This window comes from Humulus lupulus, chromosome 6 (assembly GCF_963169125.1).
Source record: "Humulus lupulus chromosome 6, drHumLupu1.1, whole genome shotgun sequence".
Taxonomy (NCBI): domain Eukaryota; kingdom Viridiplantae; phylum Streptophyta; class Magnoliopsida; order Rosales; family Cannabaceae; genus Humulus; species Humulus lupulus.
Genome location: NC_084798.1, coordinates 79,618,786 through 79,644,655, shown reverse-complemented (window position 1 = coordinate 79,644,655; position 25,870 = coordinate 79,618,786). Strand labels below are relative to the sequence as shown.

General features: G+C 34.1%; 2 protein-coding genes across 2 annotated transcripts; both read left to right on the top strand.

Moving 5' to 3' along the window:
* Nucleotides 1-5,654: 5,654 nt before the first annotated feature.
* LOC133785247 (phosphatidate cytidylyltransferase 1-like) lies at nt 5,655-8,843 on the top strand. The gene is made up of 7 exons (XM_062224497.1): nt 5,655-5,686; nt 6,527-6,649; nt 6,900-7,032; nt 7,224-7,477; nt 7,603-7,754; nt 8,011-8,155; nt 8,573-8,843. The coding sequence occupies exons 3-7, from the start codon at nt 6,961-6,963 to the stop codon at nt 8,841-8,843; spliced, it is 894 nt and encodes a 297-aa protein (XP_062080481.1). The 5' UTR covers nt 5,655-5,686; nt 6,527-6,649; nt 6,900-6,960.
* An 82-nt stretch (nt 8,844-8,925) lies between these two features.
* Nucleotides 8,926-10,933, top strand: LOC133785246 (uncharacterized). Its single transcript, XM_062224496.1, has 6 exons — nt 8,926-8,937; nt 9,118-9,228; nt 9,390-9,475; nt 9,693-9,776; nt 10,283-10,329; nt 10,441-10,933. The coding sequence occupies exons 1-6, from the start codon at nt 8,926-8,928 to the stop codon at nt 10,479-10,481; spliced, it is 381 nt and encodes a 126-aa protein (XP_062080480.1). The 3' UTR covers nt 10,482-10,933.
* Nucleotides 10,934-25,870: the final 14,937 nt, after the last annotated feature.

The window sequence follows — 25,870 nt, the reverse complement described above, 5'->3', positions numbered from 1 at the left end:
GGAAAAGCATGTTGGGCCGGAAAGAGTGACACAATACATTGTCACGATGGCGCACATATCCCCAGTAGGTGTGCTGTTGGGCCTCGATATGATGCATCATGCTAAGCATACTCTGTTGAGTGGCATAAACCTCAGCAATAATGGGGTTCGGAGGCACAGTAGAGTCATGGTCAGACGATGGCGGTGGGGCAGAGGTCGAGGCCTGCTCTCTCTGAATGGAAACAACTTTGGTAACCTTTTAAATTGTATGTGCATCAATGTAATTGGGAGAGTGACGTCGTTCATCATCCGGAGTTGGGGGCACACTCATGTTGTGGCACAAGGCAGTGATCAATGTGGGAATAAATAATGGTCCCCTGTTCTTGATAACACCCAAGGTGACGATCTCTTCTGAAATGATCTCCCCCACATTAATTGATAGGCCAGTCAAAATGCTGAAAAGTATGACAACACGATCTTTGCTAACCGAGGTGTCATGAGTGGTGGGCAACATGTTTGTTTTGATAAAATGATTCCATACACGATCATGAGTCATTAAGGAAGTGTGGGGAATAGTATGTGCTCCAAATTTTGGCGAAACATTTCATCGTGTGCCTGCCAAAGTAACTTTTGTCAACATATTGGCAAGTTTTGCATCACTTTGGTTAGGGTCAACGTCTCCATACTCAGCCACATCGATATTAGGCACCCCAAAAACAACATTGATGTCCTGAGGTTCATAACTAACTTGCTTGCCCCGGACCGTGACTTTTCCCAATTTCTGTGACACAAAGTTTGCATAGAATTCTTTGACCCAAATTGCAAGATAATTAACTTTACAATAATTGACTTTAAACAATCCCCAACATCGGCGCCAAAAACTTGTTGCGAATTTTCCTAAGTGTGTGCAAGTGTACACAGTCGTCAAACCAGTAATATAATGAAAGTAATTTTTATCGTCTTCTCAAGGATTGCCAAACAAATATTATAAAAATTAACACCAAACAATTTGGGGTACAATTAATTTTTTTGATGATTTAATTAGTTGAACTAAAAAAAAAACTAAACAAGAGAATTAAAATAGGTCTTTAACACTAGGGCTAGAAAATGACAAATTGTGATTAATATTATGAGAAAAGTTAGGCATATCAAATCCCCCTAATTTGTAGTTTTTCCCCTGATGTTGCAACAAAGTTTATAGCAAAGTTCTCTTGTAACTAGGATTTCCAATTTAAAGCACATGCCATTTTTCCAAATCCTCATATTAAAGTTCCATCAATTAAATTCACATACTCCTATGCTAAATTTAATTTCAAGAACATAATTTCAAGCATCAATCCTTCAAGTTTGCAAGGTGAATAAAATATCCCTAAGTTATCCACATATCAATAACAAATTTATCAACATGCATCAATCAAGCATTACCACTAATTCTAACCCTTCACCTAAGTTGATCATTCTCAAGCAAGAGTTGCATAATAAATATAACTCAAATGAACAAGAGAAAATTTGCATAAAACATTGAACACTTTGGGGTTGATTACAAATTAGGGTTCATCAATACCCCTAACACAAAAAATTAGCTCATAATCAAAATACCCAAATCACCACAATATATATTCAACATTATCTCAATAGTTCAAGATGAGAAAAATAAAATTATAGGAAAAGAGAGTTTAGAAATACAAGACAAAATGATAGAAATCTTCCTTCTATGGTGATAGACGGCTGGGTTTTTTTTTCTTGATAGAAGATGATGTTCTTTTTTTTTTTTTTGGCTCAAAAAGGGTATAAACCCTCTCTTTCTCTCTCTACACGTGGGGACCACTCTTCTTTTCATAATTTTTCAGCTCCTTTCCACCTCATCCTCCCAATATTCAAGTCTCTCCACCTCATTTAATCACTTGCCAAGTGTTCAAACTTTATGTTGCTGGCTACACACACTTTGCTGCAGCAAAGTTGACTGATGCTACAAGAAAGTGCCAGAATTTCAGCTCCAAGATGATTTCCATGCACATGTTTCACTTAGCTTTCCAGGCACCCTTTCTTTTTGCCTTCAAAATAGATACCACATTTTTAGAACATAATCCCATTATTTTCCACAAGAGTTATCATTAATTAAAACAAAATACACAAACAAAATTAAAAGACAAAATGACTAAAACCACACAATAATAACACAAACACTCTATTTCACTTAAATTTTTAAGTTCAAAAGCTCAATTAATAACACTAAAATATAGAGTTATCACCCATATAGGTTCCTCTTACTGAGTTCTCTAAGTCTTGCATCTCGGAAACTCTCGCAAGCTTTGTGACACTATGTTTACTCTAAAGGTACCTCGTATAGACAAAATTAAAAGAAAAAATGACTAAAACCACACAATAATAACACAAACACTCTATTTCACTTAAATTTTTAAGTTCAAAAGCTCAATTAATAACACTAAAATATAGAGTTATCACCCATATAGGTTCCTCTTATTGAGTTCTCTAAGGCTTGCATCTCGGAAACTCTCGCAAGCTTTGTGACACTATGTTTACTCTGAAGGTACCTCGTATAGGTCCCTCTTTGTTGTGTTCCCTAGGTCTTACTCTGCAAGCAACTATTCTCATAGGATGACTTCACTCATTTCTTATGCCTCCTAAGTGATTGGAGACTGAGGTATGCGTTCACTTTTCTCTGTCTACGAGCGAGTACATCCTCGGGTAGTAAAACTTAAATAAAATAAAAAAATAAAAATAAAAATAGAAGCATGTTTTCTTAATTTCATATATCATGTTTTTTGCACACGATTTTCATTAGGTGCCCATGAGCTACATATGAGTAATAAAATAAGAAAATATATAGGATTTCTTACAATACTTGTAATACCAGCGAGGTTTCTCGACATTCAAGGCGTGAGGATTAACTCTCCATTTAGTCGAGCCAGTTTGTATGTCCCAGGACATATGGTGCTCTCGACTTGGTAAAGGCCTTCCTAGTTTGGGCCCAACACTCCAACACTTGGATCTCGGGTTGCCAGGAAAACTCTTTGCAACACCAAGTCCCCGACCTCAAACTTTTATCCTTCACTTTAAAATTGAATTACTTGGCACCCTTTTTTTGGTAGGAAGCTAATCGAAGTTGGGCAGCTTCTCAGTGCTCTTCAAACAGGTCAAATGATTCTTGAAGTAAAGCGTAATTGGTAGTCAGGTGATACGTTGTTCGTCGATGCGTGGAGATGACAGCCTCAACTGGGAGCATGGCTTTACACCCATAGGCCATGGAGAATGATGAATGGTTGGTGGACGTCCTAAAAGTGGTACGATAACTCAATAGTGCTCTAGGCAGTTCCTCAGGCCAAGCTCATTTTGCATGCTCCAACCATTTCTTTAAAGTGGCTTTAAGCATCTTGTTGACCGTTTCCACTTGTCTACTTTCCTGAGGATGAGCTACGGAGGAGATTCTTGTTGACTCCGTGTCTTTCGAAAAAATCAGTGAACATATCATTGTCGAATTGAAGGCCATTGTTAGAGACTATCTTCCTCGGGATCTCATAGCGGCAAACAATATTTTTAATGAAAAAGTCCAGCGCCTTCTTGGAGGTGATTGTAGTGAGAGGTTAGGCTTCAACCCACTTCGTGAAGTAGTCGAATTCCATGATCGCGTACTTTACTCCTCCCTTTCTCATGGCAAGGAGCCTATTAGTTCAATGCCCCAGACTGCAAAGGGCCAAGGACTTGTTATCTTAGTGAGCTCATTTGGAGGATCTTGGGGGATGTTAGGGTATTATTGGCATTTTTCACATCACTTGACATAATCCATCGAATCGTTATCCATTGTGGGCCATAAATATCCTTGTCGCAGAATCTTCTTGGCGAGGCTTTGCCCCCCAACATCGTCACTACAGAAACCTCCACGCACTTCTCAGATGATGATTTTGGCTTCATGTTTGGATACACATTGGAGTAGTGGCAATGAATATCATCGCCGATATCATTTGTTGTCCATGATAACGTACGGAGGAGCTTGATAGAGTAGCTTCCAGACAACTTTCTTGTTCTATAGTAGTTCTTCGGAGACAAGATATTTTGTTATCGGGGCCATCCAACTGTCCTAAGGTTGGATTGTTTCCACCTCCTCAGGTGCTACGATGCTTGGAGAAGCCAAGTAATCAATTGGGACCACGTTGAGCATTTCCACATCCTTAGGGGTGGCTAGCTTGGCTAGAGCATCGGCATTGGAGTTTTTTTCCCATGGAACTTTTCGGATGATTAATCTCTTGAAGATGTGTAGCATTTCTTGGGTCTTGGCCAGGTAGGCACCCATCTTGGTTCCCCGAGCCTGGTACTCTTTGAGGACCTGGTTCACTACCAGCTAAGAATTACTGTAGATTTCAAGTCCATCAGTTTTAAGCTCCTAGGCAACTAGTAACCCGGCTAAGAGGGTTTCATATGAAACCTCATTGTTTGAGGTATCAAACCCAACTCTCAGGGAACTATGAATCCTGTATCCCTCGGGGGATACCAAGATTAGCCCTTCTCTGGCTCCGCTCTCATTGGACGACCTATCCACATAGAAATTCCATATAGGCCCAACGGGTAGTGTCTCCTTAGGCCCTTCATTTATTATACTGCACTTTGCGATGAAGTCTGCCACTGCATACCCTTTAATGGCAGTCGTCGGGTGGTAAGTTATGTCGAATTGCCTAAGTTTGACTGCCCATTTGAGGAGTCTCGTAGAGATCTCAGGCTTTTGGAGGACTTGTATGAGAGGTTAGTTGGTGAGTACCTTGATGGGATGTGCCTGGCAATGTGCCTTAGCAAGCGATGCATCACCTGCTAGTAGGCGACGCATCACCTGGCAGGTGATGCGTCGCCTAAACTATCCGTATGGACACGTGTTTTTAAGTTCTAAATGACGAGTTCTTTAGCTCTAATTCTATTGTTTAGACTTAATGACGGTACCTACACCATAAAAGGGTCCTCATAGAGTTATGGAAGAGTTAATCACTATCTCAAATCTCTCTCTATCCTCTCTCTCTCTCTCTAGCTTTCAAGAATCTTTAGTTTTCTTCAAGAAACTCATAAAGAAAGTGCTTGACTTTGTGATTTTAAGGCTTGTTTAATCCAAATTCCCATTTCCTCTTAGAAAAGCCTCAAGCATCTATAGCTAGCTAGGAAATAGAGAATTAGAACAGCGATACAAATCGTGTTTAAGTCTTTTGTTGTGTTTTCCATTGAAGAAGAAGAACACTACAACAATATTGAGTATATATTACATTAAAGAATAGCATATTTTTAAAAATGCTATTATTAATGGGTGATTAAAATTAACACGGAACTGATGAATAGTGGGGATTAAAAATTTTGGCGCCATATGACTAAAATCCCAGGCTGCAAAATGAATTTATGCCAAAATTCCCTTTCTCTCAGATTTTCTCAAGCCTTTCTCTAAGTTACCCTTTCTCTCAGCCTCAATCTCTCACTCATGAAGCCCTCTCCGCCCTCACGAAGACTCACCGCCCTCAACTCATCTCTGCCTCCGCCCTCACCGAAGTCTCTGCCTCACGAAGACTCGCTCTAGAGTCGCGTCTCTCTGCCTCTCCGTCTGGACAGTTGTTGTGTTCACCGATCGCCTCAGCGACGAGGAGTTTCTTTCACTCTCTTCCGATCGTGGCTGGTATTGCTCTGCTTCCTCACTTTGATCTTTCAACTCTCCTCTGTTCGTCTTCTCTCTCTCCTCTGCTTTATGTTGTTCTAGTTTCTTCCACTTGTTTTCTATCTGATTCGAAATTGATTCTGAGCTAAGAATCTAAGATATGTTTGCACCTCTTATATGCACTTTTCTATTATTGTGATGATGATTGAATTAGTCTTCTGCATTTAAATGCGAATTTGTATGCGTAAAATGGAAGCTTTAGTTGAGTAACGAATGAATATGAAAAAAAATCTAGAGAGAATAAAAAAAAAATCATGGGTCTTTGTAACAGCTCATATAAATATAGTTACGAGTTCAATAAGTTTGTTCTTATTTTTACCAAATGTTTCGGTTTAGACAGTTGAGTATTCTATTGACTATTAATTTTTTTTCACTTCAAAGGTAATAAATATATCGAAACGTTTGTTTCTATAGATTCTATTCTACAAAATAAGTAGTTCCATTGTCTAGGATGAGTGAAGGTGCTTGAGTTATTTAACATGGATGAACTAGGCTAAATATAGACTGGTGTATATTGTTTTTGACATTGAATATATGGGTTGTTGTTTTTCTTAATTTCTAGCAATGGTTACTACTTCTAGTACTATAATTTACGTTCACATGGTAACTTTTCAGAATGGTTTTGAACATTTTGTGGGATACTGATCTTCTAGCTAAAATTTAACGACTTTTTTGTTTTCTGTTAGTTCGATGCCTCCATTTCCAGTTTTGGTTTGTTGGTCCTATTTGAAAATTATGGGTCATTGCTTCCAAGTTCATCGTAGATGGTATCTCTTATAATTATTAGCTCTACTTTCCATGTCTTTAATGCTTAAATTCTTGATCCTCTTGTCCAATTTTTAGTTCAAGGAGCTGTTGGGGGGTCGTACCACAGTTGTATATTTATTGGTGGACATTTTGATCTTTGGTTGTGGTGGTCTGGGGCTCTTAGTTGTTTGGTTCTTAGCTTCATTCCTCTTCTTGTAGGTGAGAACAATAAAACCTCTATTGCAGTTTGTATAATATGCAATTTTTCATCGTTTATTTTATTTTGGGATCTAAAATTTATTCGGGGAGCTTTCTGATGGGAAACCTGGATTATTTTTAAAGCTAAGAATAGAAATCATGCACATCCCAGTTTCAGAATCTTGGAGAATTATGTGTACATATTAGCTGAAAATCTAAGAGTTATAGGTGGTTGCTTATAATTGCCTACTATATGGTCTGAATCTTTCAGGTAGGGCTTTTGTGCATTATATGTATGCTTTTTTGTAAGAGTGAAATCCAAACTAAAGAGCATGCACAAGGATAACACTAGCACCCCATTAACACCAACTGGTCGGGTTCGACATCGAAGACGTTCAAATGAGGTTAGTCACATCATAAAATCAGGTTTTGGTCATTGTCATTCACATTTAAAATTAATGATGTTGTATTTATTGGGTTTTGGATTTGTTATAAGAGATGGGATGATGGTTACAATTGAAATTTGAAATTTTTCTAATAATAGCTGATATTCAACCTTGGATTTTTTTTTTGAGATATCCTGTTGGCCTCTCAGGTTGTTCCAGATGTTAGTATAGCCAATGGAGGCAATTTACTTGTTGATGACAGTAACAAGTACAGGTCTATGTGGATACGGGCATGTTCTTCTGTTTGGATGATTGGGGGATTTGCATTCATTATATATATGGGTCATCTCTGTATTACTGCTATGATAGTTGTTATCCAAATTTTTATGGCGAAAGAGTTGTTCAACCTACTAAGGCGAGACCATGAAGAGAGGCATCTCCCAGGATTTAGGCTGTTAAATTGGTCAGATTACTAATTTCTTGTCGTGGTAATAGTTGAAGTGTGATTTTACAATTGAAACAGTCAACTTATATAATGATAACTAATGACGTATTTTGTTTTCTTTCATTGTTGACTTGTATGCTCAGGCTCTTCTTCTTCACTGCCATGTTATTTGTATATGGTCGCATTCTCAGTCAACGGCTTTTTAATACTATAACTTCGGACAACTTTCTCCATCAGTTTGTTAGCAGCCTTATCAAGTATCATATGGTTATTTGCTACACCTTATATATCGCAGGTTTGTTGTATGGTGACAATTTGGATTTTGCTATCAGACATTTCAACTTAAAGCCATGTTTTAGTTTAAATATCACTTAGCATTTCATTTACTTGCTTCTTTTTAGTTAGCTTTATATATAATTTTGAATCAAGAATCCTGTCTTATTGCTCATTGCTTTTTGGTTAATTTTTCCGTTGGCTTTAGTTCTTTTTTTTGGTTATGTTTAACTGGCTTATATTTATATATTTCTTCTTTATTTTGTGCTTTGGCTTAGGTTTTGTGTGGTTCATCATTACATTGAAGAAGAAGAGGATGTACAAATATCAATTTGGTCAGTATGCATGGACACACATGATCAGGAATATTGTGTTTACCCAGTCCTCTTTCACAGTAGCCAACATTTTCGAAGGAATTATCTGGTAAAACAACTTTTTATGGAAATCTCAGGTTGCTTAGTTTCTTACTAAATATTTCTTTAATTCCACGTCTTCGACCTTTTGCAGCTTTCTTATTATTATTATTATTGGATCAAGAAATTACATGATGGTTGTACTTATTACATTTTTTTATATCCTCTATAAATGAGAACTGTGAAGGGTCTTGTATAATATCTTTAGAAGGCTATAAAAGTAATAAATTCTTTCCTCATACCTGCCTGATATTGTATTTTGTTTTCACTAATTACGTGCTTAATATTTTATGGAAATGCTGAGCTTATTTATGTAAGATTGTTATTCCCCAAATTTGATCTTTATGTGTCTTCAATGTAGACTCATTTTTATTTTTTTTCCAAATCTTGTTTCTCTTTCTTGATGCACCGCCAAATATGCATGCAGGTTTCTTCTTCCAGCAACACTTATAGTTATCAACGACATTGCTGCATATTTCTTTGGGTTCTTTTTTGGAAGAACCCCATTGATCAAATTATCTCCAAAAAAAACTTGGGAGGGATTCATTGATGCTTCTGTTACAACTGTCATATCTGCATTTTTGGTAAGCTTATTTTTCCTATGCGATGCACATTTAGCATTCTTGTGCATATTCCTGAAATTTAGGAACTGTAGCATTACAAAGTTAAATTTAGTTTCCTACTCAGTTATAAAGTGATGGTTGTGGTCCAGCCTCGGTCACCATCTTATTTGTTAAGGATTGTCTATGTGTAGATCCACACTATAGTTTGGTTGTAGATATGTGGAAATTGGTTTCTGTTTGGCTCATGAATCAATACCAGAGATAGGATTTATTATTTTTGCCTTCTGACTTGTTTCAGATACTTAATCAGTAGTAAGCCAGTCATATTACTGTGTTTGGAAGCACTGAATTATACATAAAACTTTTCTTTCTGCATGGTAGACTGAATGTAATTTATTATTGGTTGCAGGGGGGGAAGAAATTATACACTACTGTTGATACTTTGACTCAACGAGAGCCTTATTCAATGCTTGCTACAATGTTCAGTGGTTGGCATACTGTGTGTCAGGATCCTGAAATGGTATTTAGTTTACATATTATTCCTTCAGATTTCATTTTATATTCCTTCAACTTCGTGTGTTTACTTATGTAAGATGATATAATATATCTGATTTTCCATGTTTCATCTTCTTGTTACTCATCATAAGTGACTGCTGGCCAACCATAAATTATTGATTGCAGGGACTTATGGAGGAAATCAATGCTGTCTTAAGTAGAAAGTTAGATTTCGAGGTGTTAAACTTTCTGGCCTTGATCTTTCAAAACTGGTAATTTTTCACAACCTTGTGCTTGCAACAACAGTTTTGGTTTTATAAGAAAAATAATGAAAGTCTTGCAGTAGAATTTCACATTTTGGTTAGCCAAGATATGGTTTCTAGAGCAATATTTCTTCATTGAAAGAAGGAAAGCCTCATTTAATAAAGACAACACTCTTGCTTACTTTGTTTTTGAAGTTTCACTTAATATGTTTCTGTGGAATTGTAGGATTTGTCTTATGTGGACTTCATCCATGCTTGTCTTAGAGATGTATTCTTCTCACGTGCAAACCTACAGTGTGCCAAGTTCCGGGTAGGTATTGCTTTAAAGTAATGCATCTATTTACGATATAATAGTTTTTGAAACATTAATAATATTACATTATTGCTGTGTACTAATTCAGTACACAAGATATTGCTGGAAATGAATTAGAAGTTTTTTTAGGATGTTGAAGCTACCAGGGAAACTCTTTGGGTTAAGTTTGAATTTTGGGTAGCAAAATTGGTGTATAATGTTAAAAGTTTAAGGTAGTATTGTTCTCTGGTTTTGCCAGGGATTGGAATTGTGTTTTGTAATTTGTTAATTTACAATCCCCAAGTGTTTTGCATATTGTGCTTATTCATACCACATTTTCCTTGTATTAGCTTTACAATAAATACAAGTTTGTTTCTTTTGAAAAATAAAGAAATAATAAAGGATTAAAGCTTGTTTGTGTCTGTCTTGAAAACAGATTATTAATTTCCATGACCACTTGAAATTTTTATTCTGATCTTCTTATTTTGTTTTGCTTTTTGGGCTGGTATCTAATTTTGCCTTAGAATGTGGATGCTGAGGGTGCGATCTTTCATAATGCAATTTTGCAAGAGTAAGAAAGTTAAAGAGCTACTCTCTTTCAGTTCCTTATTCTCATATCTATTTTACTGAAGAAGAAAAAAAAGCCAAAGAAAATTAAATGATCTTATTTTCTTTTGAAAAGATGTGAATTTACAGGGGCCAATTTGCGCGGAGCTTTATTAGCTGGTGCTAATCTTAAGAGTGCAAACCTACAAGGCAAACTCTCTACACTCTGATAATCATTAAGTAACTGTCATTAGACACATCATCTTGATCTTAAACAAAGTTTCGTTTCTTATCAAAAACCAAAAATGTCATATATACAATTTGGCTCCACTCATGTATTTTCCTGTTGCATCATCTTGTATTTCTTGGTAATTGCATGTCTTTTTAATGTAAACTCTACTTTCATACAGATCCACCCTTTTTTCTTACTGTGATAAGAATAATCTTGAAAATCCCTTACCTTGTTACCATTTTATTTGGTTTTATTTGTTATGGTGTCATGGGGATATGAATACTCTATACTACTTACTGTAAGGGAGATTGGATATATTAAATTTGACAAACTCTTCAGTGTTTTCTCTCATTTTTGCGGTTTCTCTCCTTTGGCCATGGATTTAGCTTGATTTTATCTTTTATTTCCAATTTCACTGCATTAGTTTTCAACTATCAAATAGGATGGTGATGAAAGTGAAAACACCACAACATCAGATTTCAGCTATCCTTTGGCTTAATACTATTATAGATCTCTGCATTGTTTATTATATTCTTTATATTGATCTTGGGTCAGAGTAACTGTAAACATCTTGTGTCACTTCTAAAAAAGTGTTCACAATTTATTTAAAAGATGATAATTTTCTTTGATATAAAAGATGTGGAGGATTTGTCCTACTTCATTTGCCTTCTTTTTATGATTGTTAATTTCCTATCCTAAGCAGTACTATCAATTTTTTTAGTACTCCTTGCCAAATTTTTTGTTTGAATAGTTTTCTTTTTTAGTTATTTTAATTTTAATTGCATAGTTTATCTAAGTTTGTAGAGTTTTCTTTTGCAGATGCATGTTTAATTGGTAGTAGTTTCTGGCATGGATATGATTGCTGATAATAAAGTCTTGTAAGTTGCATGTTACTTCCTCATCACGTCTGGACGTATACAAATGAGAATCTTTGCTATCATATTTGATAAATCTTTGTTTCTGTTTATTTAGGTCAGTGTTCTACAAGTGTCCAGCCTTCCATGTACACATTCCTAGACCACCAAGTGGAGTTCATTATCCAAATAAGGTACAATGGTTTGTATTTTTTATAGCAGTTAATATTCTAAATCTTGGAAGTTTAATGCAACATAATTCTATGCGGGACTTGAAAAGAGTTCTGAAATTTTACTAGATAAGGATATACAACTTTCTTCTATAGCATGTGCTTCCAAACAATTCTCATTGGAACTAATGAAAATAAATTTTGGTAAGGAAACCTTTGAAAATATTTTAATCTGAACTAGTTAATTTGGTGGTAGTAACTTAAGAGGGGTAGCTCAAATGGTGAGGCATGTAATTTACTCCAACAAGATCTGTTGTTCAAATTTTTCCTGGGCACCTACATAGCAATTGCTATGGTTTCTTGTTCAAATTTTTTAGGTGGAGAGCCTAGTTAAAAAAAAATATTGGTGGTAGTAACTTTCATTACCAATGATTTATTTTTGTGTTTATGAATCAGTTTATTAACCTTGTTTGTTAGTTTTAGTCTGGACTCTAGAGTAATTGTTTATGTGGCATTAATGATGCCTGGCATCTCAGCTTTATCAATTAAATTGTGTGATTGGATTGGAAAACAAACATTTGGTTTTGAGCACCAATGGCATCTTTTAACTTTTAAATGACCCGATTTTTACACCTACCTTTTAATTTGAGACAAAGTGTTGATGGAAACTTTTCAATGAGAAAACTTACTTTATTTGATGCTCCCAGTTTCTCTTGCTTTGATTATAAACGCATGTATATAATACACACACACACAAACACAAATATATAATTTGGGTCAAGCTGATTTTTGGTATTATGTTTATGCAGTCTATCATCAAGAAGCATGTTAAACCCACACCATTTTTTTGGCATGAGAAGTCTGCTGTTGTTGGACGGTTGCATTTTTTAAGGTGAGAAGGCCCTAATATTATCTTTTTATAGAGCAGATTTTGCTTGTAGTATAATTGCATGGCCAGCTGATAAAGTTATAATTAGGTAATTAACTTTTTTTATGTACTCTTTTAGTTTACTATAACTTTAAGTTGAAGCATTACTTATTTAAATTTTGTTGTAGCTAAACAAATGGACTCACAACAAAGACAAGTGCACAAAGGATGATGAATTGAAGGATGGAGCAAGTTTCACGCATGGTTTACTTTTGTGTATCTTGTAATGTTTCTATTTTTCATTTTTGAAGTAAAAATTGTTCAAGATTATAAAACTTTATTATGTTATGCTTTCAAACTTAAGTTAGAACTAAGATCTCATGAAGTAGACACATTCATGGTTTGAATTAGTTATTGTTTAATGTAATACTTATGGTTTATCAATCTATTGAGAATTACATTTTATGATTAATTTTGAATTTTTTTTTATCAAAATACAATAATGAAAATCTTTTAATTAAAAAAAAAAACCATATAAGTATATTTATCAAAATAAAATTTAAAATTTTATTACTATATGTTATGATTTAAAAGCATATTATAAGCGTAAAAAATCGTTATGGTTTATATAATATAACAAACTAAAAATGTTATCAAAATAATCAAATGTAACAGTTGAAAAGTGTTATGAAAAAAATACAAGATTAAACTTCAAATTTATAATCAAAAACTCTATCTAAATGTTATTATTTGAATATTATAGCACCTAAAAATGTGTTATTGAATAGTTTAAGATAACACCGAACATAACATTCAAAAAATGTTATAGAAAAGACTGGACTTTTAATAACATGGGCTACGTTAGCATTTTCAGAAGTGCTATCAATAGTCCCCGATAGCACTTTTTAAGTGTTATGAATACTGTTTTTTCTTGTAGTGGAAGTTCAAGGTGGTGGATTCAACAAGGGTTTTGAAGCATCATCAAAGTTGAAGAATTGTGTTTCAAAACTTGGGTTTTCATCATCTTTTTCAATCTTTCTTTGGTCTCTGTCAATCATAATTTTGTGTAGATTCTAGTTATTGTGGTGGTGTAATCTTACTCTCCTCCAACATTAAATCTAACAAGTTTGAACATCTGTCAACACTAGGGAAATATTTCTTAATCATTTTAGATTTAACATATACTTCACATTTATCATTCTTATTCACATCACAAGTAATTAATCCACATTTAACAATTATTTTAATTATATTATAACCTATATGAGAAAATCTATTATGCCACAAAGTAATAGAACTAAATTAATCACATTAGAAGAACTTGATGCCACAATATTATTGTCATTAACAAGAGTACATAGTTTGATCATCCCATCACATGAATAGCCATTTCCCATAAAAATTCCCAATTTATTCAAAATGAGTTTACGAGATTCAAAATCCATTTTGATACCAGGTTTACTCAATAAATTTTCACTTACAATGTTTCTATTGTAGGATCTAAGAATTTAAATCTAGATGCATGCTCCTCATTATTTTTCCAAAAACATAATAGAAACATAGAATAGCTTGGCTTACATTTAAACATCGGATTCGTAAATTAACACAAAAATAAAGCTATAGAAACTTACAAAAATACAGCAGATTAATTGACTCCTTCCTTTGAATTTCCTAACCTGTTGTCCTGATTAAAATGCTAGGAATTGTAAGGAATTCAAACTGATAGAACACAGCACCACAATCTTCCAAATATTTCTCTAATTTAGATCTAACAAAAGCTAGGCTAAGTCTCAACACATGAGAAGACAAAAATACGCAGAGAAAGAGAGAGAGTGGGGTGGCCTAGAGTGAGAATTTTAACAGCATTTTCTTACATCGATAACTCTTAGAAAATCACTCACTTAAGGTTCTATTTATAGGAAAATATTAGGGCAACCATAATATGGTTTATTCCATTTTTTATTTATGTATTTAATTAAATAAATAAGTGTATCAATGGAGCAATTACTTGCTCCCCAATCCAACATATGGCCGACCACATAGGGGAAAATATGTCATTTTGTTTCAAAAATTACCCAAAACCAAATCCTTATCTATTTATGTTATAGATATACTTTTACAGAAATCTTATTCTAAGTTATCCATTGATATAACCATCTTACAATAGTTCAACCCTCTAATTAATTAGTTCATAAATTAGAATGGAATAATTAACATTTTACCTTTCTATTCCTTAAGTACTATTAATCCACTAGTGAATAATTAATCTATAATCTAATTATAGATTTTAGCTCAAAATCATTCAGTTCCATAATTAACCCTTAAGGAAACTAATATACGATCCGTTAGGAAAGATTAGATTTTGTATTCTTGATACATGTTCCCAACCATCCATGATATCAAATCTCCAAAACAAAAGTCATTAGCCTCATTCTATGAAGAAACCTTAACGAATTAATCAAGAGATTTAATAAACATGCACAGGAGTTCATAAACACTCAGGATTTAGGTTGATCTATAAATGATCATCAGTTATGATATGAATTACAAGTCTTTATTATTAAATGGTTTTTTGGATAAAGAGTTTTATTCATATGGGTCCATGTCATATATAATCATATTATATAAAGCACCTTTACCGAGATGTCTTACCACATCAATAATTCGAATCTAGATTATTTGTATTATCATGATTCTTAGCAAACCGTACTTACAACCCCAATTAAAGAATTCCATAACTTCAATTTGTTGTTGTTGACTATTTTTATTCATTCATGTGATCTTACTTCTCTCGTATTAATACAAGATCACATCTTCAATAATAAATATGGAATTTTTCTGATATTTACAAAATTATTCAAACAATAATTTAATAATCTAAATATAACAATAATAGACCATTGTATTTATTTATTCATCGAGATAATAAATGTCTTTTACATGCTTTTAGGACATACTCCTAACAGTACCCTAAAAACATGAGCTCAACTATCTTGCTCGAGGTATAGTAGGCACAAAATAAATAAAGAATACAAGACTTCGGAGATGTTTCCTTAACTCTGGAACAAACAGCTCGAGGTCGTGTCACTGAGTTCTATACAGCATAGGATCTTCTAGACTGTTAGAAATACAAATGACAAAGATCAAGGTACCCAGCGTCCAGATCGCCTGCGTCAAGCCCAAGCATTATCTAAGTCATACCATCATGCTCTAGTCATACCTAGCTTGAGAATGACATCTAGCTCAGATGGGAGAATCCCTACAGACACGGAAGCCAATATGCGCAATGAATGCATATAATCGTTATATACATTTATAGATTGATGTAAAATGACAATAGGCTTAATTAGGATATTTAAGTGTCCATTAACTTGGGAAGTTATCCAATGTTGCACATTACCATTTACAGTACGGTTATCCAATATTGTCCTCCATAATTCCCTATAAATACAAGGGGAATGGACAGTAAAAGGGACCAATATTCTGTATGCAAAAACTCTGCCAAAATTGTCATAAACAATTTAGTCTAGGGTTCCTAAACAGATCAATAATAGAAACTCGTGGACTAGATGGATTTTAACCAATGAACCACGTAAATTATGGGTGTTTTTATATTTCTTTACAGTCGGTTTATAAAAAGCTTAATCTCTCTATTTCAAATTTCTAAATCCCTTGTTGATGAAAAATTGCGTCAACATTTTTCAAAATAACAATTTATATTTTGAACTTTAATTTAATTTATTTTACTAATATTAATACTAACTTCTGAATATCAATAAAATTGTCCAATTGTCTATAAAACTCTCTTTTGAGTATTTCCAATTAAATCCTCAAACTTTCTCTTATTTCTAATTCTCATCTAATATCACTAAATAATTCACCATTATTTATTTATGTTGATCCAGCCAACTCAATATTACTAATTGAGAATTAAATCAATAATTTTAAACTATTAGATGTAATTTTACTAGAGACAGCATAGGGACCATCGATCTATGAACCCAAACTATAATAAGTTCTCATGAGTTTCTTTATGGTAATAAATTATCTCACAACTTATTAATTCCTCATGACTCCACTATAGACTCAAAATTGAACTCTTGAGTTCACAAAATCAGTCAATCCTTTATTGATGACTTACTAACGAGTCAGTGCAAATTACTGCTTGACCCCTCATCAGTATTTTATCCTCAACTCCCACTAAGTTCCTTATAATTGATATTTCCATGAACATAATCACAAAAATGAGAACTCAATCATTTAACCTTTTGAACAAAGTGTTGGTTTTTATAGATCAAATCAGAGATTATACGCAGCAGAATAACAATAAAAATTGTTAATTTAATCCCACAAGATTTCTAGATCTACTTCTTCACATGCATATATATATATATTCAATTGAAGATATGAATAGAAAATTACCTCAGGTCATTCCTCGCTGCTATCTTTTTGTATGACAAAAATCCTTGAGATCTCACACCAAGATCTTCCAAAATGTTCTCAGCACACAAAGAACGAGTGTGGGCTCACTATACAAAATAATAGACAAAATCTATTTATTAGATGTTCTCAACACATGAGATCTGATAAAGTTTGGACCTAAGTTTGTGAAGAACAGTGACCTATGCTTGTATCACTATTCTTTTCTCTCAGAGAGATTTCACAATATTTTTCTATCCCTGAAAAGTATCGTTCTGAAAAACTGATATCCTATATTTAATATATCCAATATATTAAAAATAAAATATTAGTTATTTTAAAAAATTTGAAAATAACTAATCAGTTATCAAATTATGTTTAAATAATAATATTTTAATCATATTACAATATCTCATTATTTATTTAATATTTAAATAACTAAAATTGTGGAACCAAGAAACTACCCAGAGCCTCTTATGCATGTAATACAGTGACTGTGCACTGTGCTACACGTGTACCACATGCCAGGGAAGGCATGTGATTTTTCCCAATTTTTCTTATTATTTAAATACCAAAAATCCCAAAAATAAATTAATTCAAAATTAATTATATTTTTTTTAAATCAAATAATTAATTAATTCACAATTAATTCATTACACATAATTATACAATAATTATGTTTGGTGCATAGAAAAAGATTTTACTTATCAAATAAGTCATTTTGCCCATTTTTGTATTTACCTTTGTTAGTGTTTGTTTGAGCCATTTCGAGGACCTTGGACCTATAAAATTAAGGTCCAATAAATTGAAACTAAATAGTTAAGCTCTTTAATTATAATAGTTAATTTATTAATTTTGATATTTCTCCACTATAAATTCAGAATTGCACTTTTTATGTTATAGATATACTTTTACATAAATCTTATCTTAAGTCGTCTATTGATATAACCATCTTACATTAGTTCAACCCTCTAATTAATTAGTTCATAAATTAGAATGGAACAATTATCATTTTACCTTTCTAATTTACTTCTTATTCCTTAAGTACTATTAATTCACTAGTGAATAATTAATCTATAATCCAATTATAGATTTGAGCTCAAAATCATTCAGTTCCAGAATTAACCCTTAAGGGAACTAATATACGATTTGTTAGTAAAGATTAGATTACGTATTGTTGATACATGTTCCCAGCCATCCATGATATTGAATCTCCAAAACAAAAGTCATTAGCCTCATTCTATGAAGAGACCTTAACGAATGAATCAAATGATTTAATAAACATGCACAGGAGTTCATGAACACTCAAGATTTAGGTTGATCTATAAATGATCATCAGTTATGATATGAATTACAAGTCTTTGTTGTTAAATGGTTTTTTGATAAAGACTTTTATTCATATCGGTTCATGTCATATATAATCATATTATATAAAGCACCTTTACTGAGATATCTTACCATATCAATAATCCGAATCTAGATTATTTGTATCATCATGATACTCAGCAAACCGTACTTACAACCTTAATTAAAGAATTCCTTAACTTTAATTTGTTGTTGTTGACTATTTTTATTCATTCATGTGATCTTAATTCTCTCGTACTAATACAAGATCACATCCTCAATAATGAATATGGAATTTTTCTGATATTTACAAAAATTTTCAAACAATAATTTAATAATCCAAAAATAACAATAATAATAAACCATTGTATTTATTTATTGACAGGAATAACAAAGGTCTTTTACATGCTTTTAGGACACACTCCTAACACAAAGCAATTAAGGAAATCATATTTTCACTTCTCATACAGAATTTATAGATTTTATATCTATGAATAATACTCTCACCCAATTACACTACTAAATCTCCAAGATGTAAGTATGGGCTAGACCATAGGGTAAGCTTGTAACAAACAAGTAAAAAGATTTAAATAATATAATTAGCAGAATGTTATCACTCAGAATTAAGATCGACTTGACTTATGGTCAACATTGTGACATTGATTAGATTTGATAACAACGATACTCATTTATTTATCAATAATCAATATCGGTCTTAGTTCGATGTAACCAAATACATTTGATCTTATCTATTTGGTCAATGCCTTGGACAAGACATCACACCCCGAATGTGTAAGTATATAATATCGCAGATTACCAAATCAGTGAAAATCCAACGCAATGATTTAATCTTAGGACTCGTTCTTTTGAACATATAATTACAACTACAATCCATTGTGAACTAGTCACTATAATTGTAACTATCCATATGTTCGGAATTTTATGAATGTTTGTATTAATTGAATAAACATGCAAATAAAACAGGAGAACAATGCAATTGAATAAACAAAATGATTTCTACTTCTTTTATTGATAATGAAAACACGTTACATTGAGACATATGGTTTTATTAAGGGCATAAAACTCAACATCTATTTATATCGAGAACATAGAACTCATTAGCTAGGGTCATTTTCTTTCCATTAGTGAAACACATATTAATGAAGCTCCGTGCAAGTACTTTGGATCTCTTTTCATTTCTCATTTGGACTTCAAGTCCATCCTTTGCACTTTCAAAGGTTTTAAAAAGAGTCTTATCATAGGTTGCATGAATGGTGGCACAAATATCATACCACTATCCTTGCACATTTCCTTTGGTTACATTAACTTCACTCAAGGTTGCAATGATCTCAACATCAAATGTATTGGCGTGGCTTCAGTTAATTTTTGCAATGATCTTATCGCTAATTGTATTGAGATGTTTACCTTTTCTAAAGGTTGCATTAGTCTCATCACCACATGATTAAACTATGTCTATTTCATTTGGAGTTATCATGCATTCCTCATTGAATGCACTATTCACAATTAGGGTTACAATGCATTCCTCTTTGATTTCATTAAATTTGATTAAGTTTTCAAATATCTCATCATCAATTAAAGTAACTCAATTAAAGTCAATTAAGAGTGCAATGATCTCAATATCAATGGCCTCAACCCTAATCTTATTATGGTTCATTTTACAATTACCATATTTCATATGATAATCAATACTTTTACAAACAAAACAATTATAAGTATAGTCCTTGAATTGTTCATTGACATTCATCATTGTATTTTTAATATAAATAATAAATTAAAACTCACAAAAAATTTGCAGAAAACAAATTTTATTCAAATTCTTGAAATCTACACATTTAGAAACAAAGAATTTGATGATATCATTCCCCTTAAGTCTGTAATCTCATAGAGTAGTCTCAACCTCTGTTGATGAAACATTGAATCCATAATTACATTCATGTTGTGCATACCCAAGTAGAATATTCTTTGGTCTCTCGTGGTTATGTGTTCAACACAAACCAAATCTTAAAGCAAGGATTTGAGCTTTGTAGAAGATGAACACTCATTATTGATTATGCAAAATACAAAAGAGAAAGTAATTAGGATAGAGATTTTGATTATTGTTGAGAATTTATGGCTTACACTCTCTAAATCAACAATGAATAATAGAAATAAATTCAATAACACAAACCCTAGAGACTAATCAAGAATCACATGCATAGTATGAATGCAAATTTTGAAAATTCAAAGATTAAAGCAAGATATAGAAAATGATGTAAAATGGAGAGTGAAATTATACCTCCTCGATAAATAGAATCCTCACATGAAATATAATAGAATTTTCAAAGGTGAAGACATAAAATATAATGGGAAACTCAAAACGAAATCAAAATAGTCTATCTCGTATAGTTGAGATTTTAGAGAGAGATACAACATTTGAATTGAACAATTAAATCTTCAAACATGGGGGAACATCAAAAGGCTTATACATAATGAGTATCGCTATCCAAAATCTTTATTCCAAGCCTTCCCAAAGTTTATTGAAGTTTCACCAAGATTGAATAAGAAGTGAGATTTAATAAGTCTTTGAAACTCACATAAGTCAAGCGATTCTTAGTGAGTTTCTTGGAGAAAATGAGTGTTCTTAGAAAACTAGAGAGAGGGGCTAGAAAGAGAGTTGAAATGTATGATCAAGAATTTACAACTCTAAAGAACCCCTTTTATAGTGAAGGCAATGTCATTAGGCTTAACCAATAGGAAATAGCCTTTTAAACACATTATTTTGGAGCAAAAATTAGACTTTCTTGGGAAGCCTTGCCCAGTGATAGGCGACATGTCACTTGTCCATTTTCTTTGTAATTACTTTAAGCCTTGTGACGAAATGTCACCACCTAGGTTGCAACATGTTGCCTCCTCACTGCCTATGGTTCCCAAAATTACCCTTAATCATCTTCAAATGATTTCAAACATTAACGGTAAGCTTAGATACCTCATTGTATCACTTTAGACCTATAAAAAGTCAATTATTAATGTCTACAACAAAAATTCATATTTTTACTTCAACTTAAGTAAAAATTGTTAAGTATTTTACACCACCTTGTGTAAGACTACTTCACCATTATATTAAACTAATCACAACACTTTCCATCTCCCACAAACATTAGATGTCAGTTCAATAATCAAATGATCCAAACTGTTGCAAACACTAAATTGATAACAACCTTTATCCCTATCGTGTTCCTCAAGAAGTATGAAAGATAAATTTGATTCAACCTAATTTCCAGATTATGTTGCTCTGATAAGCATTGTAGCCCCATAAATAGCCTTCATGCATTTGGCATGAGTTGACTCGGAGTAATCTCATAGTAGTCTAAAAAATCCCATGCCAAATCCGGGATTGGAAATCTAAATCCATTCATAAAGGGTATCTCATAAAAACAATTCCAGTCTCTTGTATTCCACTCGACCCTTTCTTACAATTTGGGTATCCTCAATTCAATATACCTCATAATTTGATAAGAAAATTGTATCCTTTCTAAGTCATCTATCTTTAGTATGAAGTAAGGATTCAAAAAGGAAAAATATATTATGGTCGACTTATCACTCCATCCTCAATAGAGTCAACCTCTTTTCTAGATATACCAGACTCATAACTTATCAAGTCGGTGGGGATTAAAGGCTCAGATGATGATGCAACGCGAACACCATCTTGCCCCAACTCATGCCATGAATAAGTATCAACAACTATCACTCTACCATCTTCTGACATTTCCATTCTCACTAACCTTCCATCCTACACCTCAATGGTAAAAATAAGCAAGCCAGATGACAATACCCCATAAATCACAACCTCAGTTGACAGTCAGAATCACTAGTTAACTAATCCTTCCAACTATCATTTCAGCCTACCTTCACTCTAATAAAATCCAAAGTGAACCCCCCATACATATGAGCCCACTAAAAGAGCCCACAAACAATGAATCCCCAACTTTATTTCTATTTCTAAAGATCAGAACAACAAATCTCAAGTTTCAAACCAAACCTAAAACCTCACCTGTGGAGATAGTTTCTCCAACTCCTAACTTACATTTGTTATCTGTTATAGCAGATTAAACCAACTCAGCAACCAATGTCTAGTCATCTTAAGTCCTATAAATATTTAGACTTGGTTCTCACTTGTCATACAGAAAGAAGCTCAAGAAATCTGAGAGTCAAAGAAAGAAAGGAAAAGAGTACGAGAGAGAGGAAAGTTGGGGTTCTGGGATATTGTATCTGAGTTTTTCACCACTGTTTTGAATGTGAAAACTCAAGGGAGTGTGAGAGAGAAATACACTTGATTTGTGAGAGATATCTCATCAAGATTCAGCTTTGTGGATGTACTCTTTTGTTTCAGATTTGATCTAATAAAGGAGAGAGAGAAGTGTTCCTAAAACTGGATTAGGAACAAGATCATTACTGATCTTGTTCTGAACTAGTATAACTTACTGTGTTGTTTCTTCTTTATTTAGTTTTCTATTCTTGCATAAGTTTGATTTGTTTCTGTTATTACCACTCTATTCTACTGCTTAGTTCATGTTCTAACAAGAGTTGAGCTTGTTGAGTTTCAGTTTAATAAATTGGACTAACTTGCTGTTATGTTATTGGGATCTTGAAGCAGAACTTATATAGATTTTCTACAAAATCAGAGCCAGGTTTGCCGATCCATTGCAGCCAAGATCCTAAGTGCTTCCGCATCAAGATTAATCAAGAACACCTCTAAAGAACATGTCAACAATGGAAAAGTTTGAACTCAAAAAGTTTGATGGTTCTACAGATTTCGCACTATGGCAAGAGAGCTTAAAAGGAATTCTGGTTCATCAAAAAGTTGCCAAAGTGCTGGGAGATAAGAAGTTATTGAAGAGTAAGAAAGCAAAGGAAGTAGCTGAAATGGAGGAGATGGCCTACTATACAATCATAATGCATCTTTCTAATGGAGTAAGAAGGAAGTTGACTGGAGAAACTACTGCAAAAGGCATTTGGGACAAGCTTGAACAACTATACATGACACCCTCAATTTCGTGCAAGATCAACCTCCTTGAAAGACTATACGGGTTTAGAATGAATTCTTCTCTTTCTTTAGATGAAAATATTGATAAATTTAATGAGATTATTGTTGGTCTTGCTAACATTGATCACAAGGTAGATGAAGAAAGTCAAGCCATCATTCTACTGAGGTCATTGCCCATAGCCTATAAAGAAGTTAAAGCTGCCATCAAATATGGCAGGGATGTTATCTCACTTGAAGATGTACTTGGGGCTCTTAAATCTAAAGAACTTGAATTACAACTAGAGAAGGAATCCAAGAAAGATGAGGTTTACTTAGCACGAGGAAGACAACCAAAGAGAAGCTTGTCCAGTGTAACGACCCAAATTCGCTAATAAGGCTTAAGGGCCTTGATTAGTGTGCCTGGAGGGCATAATGGGATTTTGTGTGTGACTTTAATGAGTTTAATGCATGATTATGATTTAATGCACGTTATATGACTATTTGATTATTTGAGATGCATGACTATGTGAATTAGTATGCATGTAGACCTGATTATCTTAGAAAGAGCATATTTGTAATTTGGCCATTTTGGGCATGACTGTGTTGATATCTGTGATCTGTGACTCGAGACGATCCTAGAATGAGCGGGTTAGCGAAAAAGTCAAAGCGGGAATCTATACCCGGCTTGGGTTAAGCCTGGGGAGTTTAATTGAGGATTTGGAAAATATATTGAGGTTAATCTTGATGATGAGGAATGTATATTTGGTGATTAATCAGGTATTGGGTAGCGAGCGGGAATTATTAGGAACACTTGAGGAATTAGTGGGAATTTGGGTAAAATGACTAAAAGGGCCCTACATGGACAAAAAGGTTTAAAATTAGTGAGGAGGGCATTTTAGTCATTAGGCTTTTTTTAGAGATAAGTTAAATGAAGCTTTACACTTAGTGGAATTGGTAGAAAAGAATTGTAAGGCTGAGAAAAAGAAAGAAAGAAGGAAGAAAAAGGAGAGAGAGAAAACAGAGGGGTTTGGCTTCAAAGGATCGGTTTGTGGTCCTCCCACCATTTCCCTTCATTTTTCTTGGAGTTTAGCTCAGTGGTGAGCTAGGATAGGCTGAGCATCAAGGATCCTAAGCTAGACTTGAGGATTGGCAAGGGATTAGCAAGATCACATCAGAAATTTGAGGTAAGTTCTTGGAGATTTCAGTTTTACGGTTTGACTGGTTTGAGCTGTGTTTTTGAGCTAAATAGATGGGGATTTTTGGGGAAATCAGGCCAAGATTGAGAAGGAGCAAGCTAAGGAGGTCTAGGGTTCAACTCAAGGTCGAATTTCCATCCACGGTATGATTTCTAAGACCTTATCTTTGATGTTTGAATGAATTTATGGTTTTAGGGTTCATTATGGTAGATCTTGAGTTTTGGGTTGCTTGAGCTTGGGGTATGAGTTCTTGGGATGCTTGGGATGAGTGTGAGGTGTTGATAAGTTTGTTTTTGGGTTTGGAAAAGGTTTAGACAAGTTTGGGGTTGAAATGGTTGAAGGAAAATCGCTGAAACGATTTTTGGGTGTGGTCTGGCTGCAACTAGCGCTACAGCGCTAGTCAGTGGGCGCTGTAGCACTAGGCCCTATTTCTGGGGGGTGTGGTTCTGCTTGTAGCACTACAGCGCCCTCTTTAGAGAGCTGTAGCGCTGCACTGTTCACAGAAAGGAATTTTTGGGCTTTTGTTGAGGGATTTTGACCTAGGGTTCGGGGCTCGATTCCACCACTTTGTTTTGGGGATCTAGGACTTCCCGGGGGCTCGGGATTGGTCCCGAGGCTAGGTTTTGGGCTTGAGGTTTGGTAATGACTTTGACTTATGGATTTTGCTTAGGTGAGCGCTAGGGCTCGAGTAGGATTGTGCTCGAGGGGTCAGGTGATCAAGACTATCGAATTGAAAGGTAAGAAAACTATAACACCCGAGGACAGGGCATGGGCCCATAGGGTTATTTCAGGGCGTGGCCCTAGATTGTATTATGTGCGAATGTATAACCTTAAATAAATTATTATATGTTGGAATGATTATATCGAAATGTTCTATATGTATGAATATAATGAAATGAACGGCTAAGGCCGAGAGCGGCGGAGGCCGAGAACGGCCTTGGGGCCGGAAGTAACACTTAGCACATGGAGTGCTTATAGCCAGGGTGGGACCCAATGGATACATGAGTTATCCTTACGGTAAGGACCAAGACCCCAGGCTTAGGTAAGGCCTCTGGGGCGGCATGGCCGTGCTTGTTCAGTCTGATGGTTTTCCTATTTATCAGTGGATTATATGTCAGCTATATTTTATGCATATGTTATATACTGTATGAGTTTTCTTGCTGGGCTTCGGCTCACAGGTGCTCTGTGTGGCAGGTAAAAGCAAGGATTCAGTCAACCGGCCATGAGTATGGAGAGCGTGGGGGCGGCGCGTACATGTTCGGCCTGCCCGACTGCTTTGGTTGGGGGCATTTTGTATATGGCTGTATGAACTTATTCTTTTGATAGTTAACCTGGTATAAATCTATTTTTGAGTTGTAATTATTTTGTAAACCTTATTTTTGGGATCCCAGATGTTTAATACTTAATGTTTTCAATGAAACTAAACATTTTCAAAGAGTACAGCCTTAAACTCTGGTTTA

Bases quoted from the DNA above. Each gene is read 5' to 3' on its own strand.
- LOC133785246 (XM_062224496.1), top strand. The intron at 9,476-9,692 runs GTAATTTTTCAC...GTGGAATTGTAG, and splicing joins GCCTTGATCTTTCAAAACTG to GATTTGTCTTATGTGGACTT. The intron at 10,330-10,440 runs GTAAGAAAGTTA...TCTTTTGAAAAG, and splicing joins CATAATGCAATTTTGCAAGA to ATGTGAATTTACAGGGGCCA.
- LOC133785247 (XM_062224497.1), top strand. From the start codon at position 6,961: ATGCACAAGGATAACACTAGCACCCCATTAACACCAACTGGTCGGGTT. The intron at 7,478-7,602 runs GTCAGATTACTA...TTGTATGCTCAG, and splicing joins GGATTTAGGCTGTTAAATTG to GCTCTTCTTCTTCACTGCCA. The intron at 8,156-8,572 runs GTAAAACAACTT...ATATGCATGCAG, and splicing joins ATTTTCGAAGGAATTATCTG to GTTTCTTCTTCCAGCAACAC.